Below are 9,960 nucleotides of genomic sequence, written 5' to 3'. Positions count from 1 at the left end.
GGTTGGCCTTGAATTCAAACAGATCTGCCTGTCTTTACCTCTGGAGTACTGGGGTTAAAGGCATGGGCCACTAATTCAGCCTCCTAAATAATTTATATTAAAAAAATAGATTTTTTTCTTGGAATAAAATGTGTGTGTAATGTGATTGATTTTTTTCTTATTCTATGTTCCTGGAATGTAACTTATAAAATTGGCATTTTAGAATATTACTTTGTGCTACCTATGTCTTCTTCCTGGAGATGGTCTTTATCTCCCATACTTTTGCTATGTCTTCTTCCTGGAGATGGTCTTTATCTCCCATACTTTTGCTATGTCTTCTTCGTGGAGACAGTCTCTATTTTCCATACTTTTGCTTCTCCCACTTGGTGACTGATATAAAGTTCTTCTCCAGTTCGAGAGTAACAGGTAGCAACATGCATGCTTTTCTGCTGCACATTATTGCTATAATTCTAAGATCATTTCACGGAATAAACTAGAAGTTAGTTTAGAAGAGTGAAAAAATTGTTCCAGTTCATGCAACTGTTACAGTAGACTTGACACAGTGCTGGGCTCCTGAGTAGCTGCCCTGGTACCAGGTGAACTAGTACTCAAGGAGAGTGGTATGGAGCAGCCATTCAAATTCATTTAGTCTAAGCCAGGTCCCCTGTGACATTGGATTACTAAGCTGTGGAGAAAGTCTTCAAAAACGCACTGAGTGTGTCCCTGGGGAACTCTAGGGTGGCGGCACGGTTCTGTATCCAGGCACAATGCTATTGGAATTAGAAGATAGTTTTACTCCATGATCCTATATTTGCTATTGTAGCCTAAATAAATTTTCTAGCAAAATCTAGACCTCTGGGTTGGAAAGTCTTGATACTTGTAACAACAACTGTACAATAACTATTTTTATTATTTATTTTTATATCAATAATTATTTTTCTATTAAAAAAATCAGACAGGCTCAACCTAGTTATAGTAGGGAGGGCCATAGTCTTTCCTCAAAGCAATATGCCTTGCCCTCTCAGAGAAGTAGATAGTGGTGGGGGTATGTGGAGGGAATGGGAGGAGGGGAGGAAGTGGGAACTTGGATTGGTATGTATAATGAAAAAAGATAGTTTTGTTTTCTTTAAAAAATTTAAATAAATAAAAAATTAAAAAATCAGAAAATTATCTTTCAAAAGACGAATATATTTACAAGACCAAAGATGAACTGTGTTTAAAATTAAGATGGTTCAAAAAATCATGGTGAACAATGACCCTACGAATATGTATAGAGACCATGAGGGGGCCAGTATGAGGAAATGATATGATAAAAGGGTGGCTTAGAAAACAACGTTTATGTTGAGCAGACTGTGAGGATAGAGGATTTCTTGCAGTCAGTCATATGTTTAGTTTACAGGCTATCTGAAATTACTAAGTGCATGAATGTGCATCTTGAAAACAGGTCAGCAAGAACCACTGAGGATAGAGCACCCATCAAGGAAAAATTAGGATTATACTCACAATGCAAATAGGAGAGCTTGGTTTTTCTGCTGTGTCAGGGTGAGGAAAAGGAACGTATTCTGTATTGTTGCCAAGCAAATTTTAGAGTATTAGAACCAAGAATGCAGGACCAAAGGAATCATCTCTTCCTGTTTCCATCTATTTGGTAATTGCTCACAAGGGTGAAGAAATGAAGCTTTGAATTAATAATAATAAGCAAACATACAAACAAATGTGCTCTGAGATAATTTAACTCTCCATTGACCTCTAGGCAACACTGGGTTTCACAATGGCCTCCCTTGCTGCAGCAAATGCAGAATTTGGCTTCGACTTATTCAGAGAAATGGATAACTGTCAAGGAAATGGAAATGTATTCTTCTCTTCCCTGAGCCTCTTCACTGCCCTGACCCTAATCCGTCTGGGTGCTCGAGGTGACTGTGCACATCAGATTGACAAGGTCAGTGTTGGATTTCCCAATCACTCATAGGGGTAAACTGTTTTCTTCAAGAGAATATATCATGCTAAGCCTTAGGCTTGACTTGCAGGTCTTGGTTTTAGTTGGGAAGAAGCAGAAATGAATCTCATATGCCTTTACTGAGCACATTGCTTCTAAAAGTCCTTTCCTTTGATAGTAGCAGCTGCATCAATGAGACAGCTTATGGAGTAAATTATTAGGTGTGGGCCAGCTCTCTGGGTTTTAGGACATTTTCTAAGCACACACTAATGCTTAAACACCACTGGATGAGTAGGTTTAGGTATGATAGAACTTGGCAGAGCATCCCATTTTAGTTTTGTTTTGTTTGTGGTATTGGGTATGGAACCTTTATACTTGCTAGACAAGTGTTCAACCACAGTCTGATGCCCTAGTTTAGACACTGATCACTTGTACACAAATGACAGTCATATACACCAGATAATAGGAGGCTACCTAAACAGTATTTACAATCACCACCTTCTTTACCACCGCCAGCAAGTGCTTATTAACATACCCTTGTACAGCTCTGAACTGTGATGGTTAATGTTTCCTTCCCATCTCCTAGGAAATCATCAGAGAAATTCAGCCATTCAATAGCAGCTGCCTTGCAGGTTTAGAAGCCACCCATTTCTGACGCCATTTGTACTTATTGTTTTAGTTCAGTGTTGTTGAGGGTGTTTTGTGTCTGTCATTTACACTGCAACGATTCTTCTCTTTCTCTGCCTAACTCAATGAGTCTGATGTTAGTGGGCAGCTGAGTGGGGTACTGGCAGTTCATTAGGAGACAGAGGAATTTACAGCGGAGTCCACAGAAGACCACATAAGGTGCCAGTAGTGACAACTACCTGTTGATGACATCATCAGCTGTAACCTCTGGAAGAACCCACACAAATATGGTTTTATTTGGTATTCTCAATAACACACCAAAGTGTTGTTACTATTTTGTTTTTATGGTGAGATTACCATGCCAGCTGTGTGGCGTTAGATGTCAAACCTGTGAGTCAAACTCCATGGCCTTTCAAGAATGGTTTCTCAGCTGCATACTGGGGAACAGCCACTGTCTGCTGGAGTCTCCTTGCTGATATCTATAGCCTCATCATTCTGTCTCATGCACGACTTTCTATAGCTGCTGCTATCACACCATCCCACAAGAAACACGAGATGAAAACACGAACTACATCTATAGAGCCATTTATGGTTCGTTCCTGCCAACTTTTAGTCTATTGCATCAGGCCTTAGTCCTGCCCCAGTTAACGTCTCTGTACAGCATATTCTCATTGGCACTATAGACTCGGTGTTTACATTTCAGGGAAGCTCAGGTTCAACCAATGAAGTTGCAATTCATAGCTTCCTTGTACATGTCTATGAAAAGCACTGTCAAACAACCAATGGTCATTATTCTCTTGATGCTCAAAGAATCACAGCTTGGTTTTGTTCACTTTCATTATTTTATTTTAAAATTTTTTTTGAAATATTGTCTTGTGTATTTCATGTATGTATAATGCTGGCACACATGAACCATGGCATACATGTGGAGGTGAGAAGATAACTTGAAGTACTGGTCCTTACTTTCCACTTCTTTGAGATATCTCTTGCTTATTTCCACCACATAATGCCAGGACAGCAGGGGGCAAGCTTACTCAGACTGTCCTTTCTTCACTTCCCAACTGGGAAGTGCTGGAACTATAGACTAGGAAGTTCCTGCACCCCAGTTTTATGTGGGTTCTGGGGATTTACATTCAAGTTTTCATGTTTGAGAAGCAAGTATTTTACCCAGGGAGCCATTTCCCTAGCCTGGCATTGCTGTCTCTTTATAGTAGAAATGTCTTTAGTCAAACTTGTAGGTTTAATCAATCCTTTCTCCAAACTCTATAACTTCTTTGCTTTTTGACACACTATGGTGCAGGACAATTCTGTATTCTGTCAATTATGTTTTAAATAAATGCTGATTGGCCAGTAGCCAGACAGGAAGTATAGGTGGAACAACCAGACAGGAAGTAGAGGTGGGGCAATGAGAACAGGAGTATTCTGGGAAGAAGGAAGCTCTTCCTACAGTCCTGTCCAGACACTGAAGAAGCAGGATGCGACCTGCCCTGCTGAAAAAGGTACTGAGCCATGTGGCTAACATAGATAAGAATAATGGGTTAATATAAGTTATAAGCGTTAATAAGAAGCCTGAGCTAATGGGCCAATCAGTTTACTATTAATATAGACCTCTGTAATTTCTTTGGGGCTTACTGGCTGTGGGAACTGGGCAGGACAGAAACCCCAACAAGATGGCCTTCATGTTACAGTGCTGTATTGAGGTTGGCATTTCTGGCTCATTTGAGGCCTCTACTACTCAGAGTTTGGGCTTTTACAGGACTTATGTCAAAAATCAGCACACTTGAGGTTTTGCTGTGTAAATGCTCTGAAGACAACTTCCATTCCCTGAGAAAGACAGAAAGTAGAACTGTTTAGAAAGTTGTATATATGCCTCATGTTGTTCACTTAGCTCTGACTTTCCTATTCATCCCAGCACAGAAGAGTGAATGTTTCTCATCTCCTTTGCCTGATGTAGATTGCTTCTCTCTCACATTTGATCTTTCTCCCTGGAAAGTCATGAGTTTGGCCAATTCTGAATGAGAAAGGGAATTTGATGTTGTTCATCGTCGGGGCTCAGTGCTAGGGAGAAAACAATACAAGAGTTAATATGTAAAACTGAAACTGTCCCCTGATGTCTGCAGAGATCCAACTTGTAAACTTGAAATAATTGTTGATCTGTATATCAAACTTGATTTGTTGATTTTTTTTCTATCTTCAATGTATCTCACATTACCATACCAGATTAAGAACAGTTTCCAATTGTCTATAGCCTATTGAAGTTAAGGTTGATAGAGTCTTTGTAAGGCTTCATACTTATTTCTGAGTTGTTCCGTCTTCACCTAGTCAATAGGGTAATTAAGAGTCCAATGAGGAAAGCCTTCACAGAGATACTAACACTGCCCATTTTCTTTAAATTTCCATATACAACTTCCATATTGAGCTTCAGAATAGCTCCACAGTCTGAGAAAAGAGGACATTAGCTGTTGTTTCTTATGGGAAACACAATCAAGAGTCCAGGAGTCACGAGCTGAGCTGTAGGACCGATCCACACCAGCTAGCAGTTATCTAACTTTTCTTATTAGCTGTTGGAGAAACAAGTAAGTTGTTCCAGCAGCCTTTGGGCTGTCCCTCCACAGTACCATAACCAGTCATCATATGAGCAGGACATTTTCCCACTTCTGAGGGGAGGGAAGGTTGTGCATTTCAGATGTCTAGATCAAAATCTATAAAGACTTGGGCACAGAAACAGTTGTTGGAAAGGGCTGTGAGAGCCACAATGGAAAAGAATAGAAGTCTAATCCTGATTAAGTTCACACAGTTGTAAGATCATAAACTATTGCTGAAATTATGATTGACTTTCAGATCTAATATTTCTTAGATATCATTGGCTGTCTTTCACTTTTACATAATAATGCCTAGATAATTAATGCTATATCTGCTTCCTAGCTGATTAAATACATTTTAAAATATTTTTTTTTATTTTTAGTATTTATGTAAATTAAATAATTCATTATTAAGCTGTTTCTCTAGAATATATAAAATAGATAAAAATTCTTTCATTTTATATTTATTGAATTTACTCTAATTTCCAGTTTATGGTACTTATCCCAATGCACGGTCTGTAATTTACCCAAGCCAACACTACATGCAACTCTAACTTTTCTGTGAGCTAACACACACACACACACACACACACACACATACACACACACACACACAAATCACCAGGTCTCACTTTCATATTTTATCTCATCAAGATTGCTCTTTGTAAAATAATAATAATAATCATAGTAATAATAATAATAATTCAACTTTAAAATAAAAATTTAACTAAAAAACAATAGTTATATATGTAAGTATATCCATGAAGTACAATGTGATGTATTGATCTTTGCATATATTATAGAATGATTAACTAAGACTAACACATTCATTACTTCAATGTCATGTGTTGTTGTTTACTAAACCCTTTCTACTTAGCGTGTGTGGACAAGCCTTCTCTGATGGATTTCTATGGTATGAACCCTTGAGTGTCAAGCCCTCACCATAGCAGTTTATCAAGCTTACAGATTTAAGACAAGAAAATCCTAAGAACTAACTACTGAATCAGAAGTTTCCTAGGATCTGTAGCTCACAGGTCCCATAGGTTTTTAGTAAACATGGAGAGAACTTTATAACTGAGCATGTCATATATTACTCACCGTTGAAACAAATTTCTCTTTGTGAGGAATTAAAGATTATCAAAAGTGCATTTTAACTCTACAATGGTTTTTAAAACTTGACATCACAAGGAAGTTTTGAATTGGGCATACAATATTAATTTTTCATTTTTATTCAATTATAAATACAACATATTTCTATTCTAACTATATCCTTTAATATTAAAATTTCCAAACTTGAGGCATGTAAGAATTTCTTAAACTTTGTAGACACAATCTTGAATTACACAGAAAAAGTCTGAGAACCTCCTACCAGAAGCTACCAAAATTAGCCCTAGTCAAGATTCCATAATAATGCAGAAGGCAAGTTGTGGGGAGAATGGGAGCAGGCTGGAAGATGGACTTTGATAGAAGCTTCAGAGATGAAGCAGCCATAACCACACGTATACTACCACAAGATTATCTTCTATCAGTCAAAACTGCCCCTTATCAAATTAAAATCACATTTGATTCAAGAATATATTATTTAATTTGTCAACACAAATGAATACCCAAAATAATTTTTTTAATATATGCATGGTTTAAGAGAACATGTAGCTATGAAGAATAAGACAGAATGTGAGCCAAAGCCTAGGTTTCTGCACTGAGACGGCATTTATTAGGTAAAACAAGGCATGTATTCAAATAATTTTAAAGTTGCTGTTACTAATAACTTGAATATTGGAGAAAGTTTATATGTGGAGAATCTCAGAAGATTGGGAGCGGACGATGATGAGGGAAGGAATAGTTCAATGTTCAGCTGATGATGATACTTTGTCTGAGGACATGACAAATTAAAACAGTACTACTTTGTAAGGTGGAGTTTGAAGACATGTAGAAATTATAGTTGATAGAAAATGTTAATGAATTTCATGTTCCAGAATTCATTTAAATAATGAGAACGAAGACAGAAACTGGTAGGCAAGACTTAAAGAAACATTAAACAAACGCACGAATTGGTGACGTAATGAGTACTGACCCAAATGCTCCAACGAACCACCAGGTTATTCCAAAGTAAGGCTTGGGTGTTCCACGGCTCCCAAAATACTATTGTCTTATCCTGCAATTCTTGTAGTGACTCCTGTGCTAGTGTTTCAGTAGAACATAGTGAAAACTCTTGAGTTTAACTATGTGCATCTGCAGTACAAACCTCCTGCTGCTGTGTCAAAATACCAGAGAAAATAAAATTTAAGGTACTAAGGCTTACAGTTTCAGAGGTTTCCACCCACAGTTGCTTTGCTGACCCTCATCTCACTGCAGCAAGGGACCAAATTGAGAAAGCTCTCTCTTGTAACAAATTCCTTTCCCAAGAACCCACAAAACCAGAAATTCAGAACTAGGTTAAACCACTGAGGGAAGTTAGAGTTCTAATGCTTCGACCCCTTTCAAAATTGTCACTTCAAACCAAAGCATTGGAAACTAAGACTATAACGCATGAACTCTGGGGACTTTTAAGATAAAATATGGCAATGTCCATATGCACTGAACATTTAGAGGAAGCAAGTATCACTGTGATATTTACTAAATTTATTGAAATCCCACAATTATGTCTAATCTGAGATAAGTTAGTATGTGAAACAGGAAGAAAAGGAAAGGAATATGGAAACTAGAAGTGATTTCTGCCTGAGCCATTGGCATTTATTTGGAGGTATGAGAAGAGTGAGCTCTCAGATGCTGGCGATATTGAAGTGACACTTCATGAGCATTGTTAGAAATAAGTTTTTTTTTTTATTTTCAAAACTTCTTGCTAACTGATCATTGCAGTATCCTGATTCTGATAATATTGTGTATCATGTTTGCAGGCACTTTACTTTAACGCCCCATCAAGGCAAGGAGACTGCTCTAACAACCAGGTAAAGACGACATGTTCCTCAAAGAAAAAGTCAATTAGAAATTCAGTTTAAGAAAAATTCTATCTTTTGAACATGTTTTAGGGTTTTCTATCCAGATAAAACAAAGAGATCCATTTCAAACCCCCAAATTTCATGTTTAATTATATAAAAAACAAACATAATTTTGATAATTTAATTACTAATTTACTAATTTGTTTGCTTGCCGGGTTGTAGCAAAATATTGATAATCAGCCTTTCTCTTCTGTCCTTTACAGTTAAGTGAAATTATTAAATTAATTAATTTAGTTAAATATTTAATAAATTCAATCACTAGTTAATTAATGAACTAATATGGATCTCGAACTAATTGATAGCTTCCTATTGATAACTTTATTTCACTAAGTTGTTCAGTTTGATTGCAAACAATAAGATGAGGAAGGGTAAAGACACTGATCTTTGCTTGCTGCTTTGTAGCAATATTTTCCAGTGCTTATATAGAATAATAGACATGATTTATTTCATGTGTAAGTGATGTTATTCATCTTTTCAGTATGAGATTGAATTTGTGTCCCTCTGTTTGATAGTCAGGACTGCAGCATCAATTGAAAAGAGTTCTCACTGACATAAACTCATCCCATAAGGATTATGAACTCAGCATTGTCAATGGACTTTTTGCAGAAAAAGTGTTTGACTTTCATAAGGTGGGTAAAACTGTTTATCTCAGAAGGTTGCATCTACTCTAGATGTAAATCTTGTTCCATCTACTACATGAATAATGTATTCTACCTTCTTATAAGTCATGAAAAAAATTATTTTATTATTCTTGCTTCCACTGTGGTCTTCAAAATATTACCTTGTGATCTAGTGAACCCACATATTCAGTGTGGTCCAACTGATGCACTTAAGACATAGAGGCTAGTGGCATAGGAGTGATGTCAGCTATAACTGAAAATTCTAAGGAGGGATATGCAGGGGAGTCCATGGCTCAGAGACAAACCACTGCTTCCTTTGAACTTCAGGGCTATGCATCATTCCCAGTGAGTTATCTCCCCTTGCCACCATTTTCTTTCTCAGCAATGCTACTCATTTTTCTTTTTAGTTGTTTGTTCTCAGTGAGATTGCCTGTACATGAGTTCTTCCCAAGGAGGTGTAGATAAGGCCAGCCTTTACAGATATGGGTAGAGGAGAAGCTCAGACTCACTAAGCATTAGAAATAGGTCAATTGACTAATATTTTTGAATGGCATTGGTACTCAATGCATCATCACTGCACCCTGCCTACTTGAAGGCCACGAGGTCCAGATTATAGTCTCTAAGATACCACACTCATCCTGCTCTGGAACCTTTGTGCAGTGACTACCAGAAGCTGTTCACTCGGTTAGGACTATTAAGCAGCCACGTGCCTGTATTTCTCTGGGACTTACACTTCTCCACTCTTCACACAACCATCCATAAAACTCTGTCTCAGTGACATCACCAGGCTAATGACCTGCATCTTTGCCAACTCTCTGTGTCCCACCCAATCATTATTCCTTCAGCTGTCACCCACTCAAATTCTTTGCCCCTCCCCAGAACCACTCCCAAATCTTTTGGTCTCCTGCCAATTAGGAAGTATTAGGCCACTTTTTGTTTTTCCATCATCCCAAAAGTTTTTTATGACATTTTAAGAGAACCATCTGTGTGTCTATCATATTTGATTTTCTTATTCTTACACAGATTGCTAACACATTCTTAAGGGAATGCTAAATCATTTAAACAGAGAGGTGATTTGTCTCCTGTGCTATTGCATACAACAATCCTCATGTTATTCTTTTTCCTGACACTCATGGGATGAAAACACACCATACTAAGAAGCACAGTGAAGGCAAGATTTGGTCAAGAATATGGGAAATGGAGAGATCCTTTGTAGA

The 9,960-nt window shown here is 37.5% G+C and overlaps 1 protein-coding gene across 2 annotated transcripts in view; it reads left to right on the top strand.

The window, feature by feature from the left end:
* The first annotated feature begins 1,750 nt into the window (after positions 1–1,750).
* Serpinb7 (serpin family B member 7) overlaps positions 1,751–9,960 on the top strand; it is a 31,192-nt gene continuing 22,982 nt past the window's right edge. Inside the window, exons 1-3 of one of the 2 annotated variants that reach the window (XM_041649308.1) lie at positions 1,751–1,918; positions 8,022–8,072; positions 8,636–8,752. In XM_041649308.1, coding sequence (XP_041505242.1) covers positions 1,751–1,918; positions 8,022–8,072; positions 8,636–8,752 — 336 coding nt within the window. The remainder of the gene's footprint in view (positions 1,919–8,021; positions 8,073–8,635; positions 8,753–9,960) is intronic. The other variant, XM_041649309.1, reaches the window with a different exon arrangement.

Source organism: Microtus oregoni, unplaced genomic scaffold (genome assembly GCF_018167655.1).
Source record: "Microtus oregoni isolate MIOR12 unplaced genomic scaffold, Mior012 000003F_ref0000135, whole genome shotgun sequence".
NCBI lineage: Eukaryota > Metazoa > Chordata > Mammalia > Rodentia > Cricetidae > Microtus > Microtus oregoni.
This window is presented reverse-complemented; position numbering and strand designations above follow the sequence as displayed.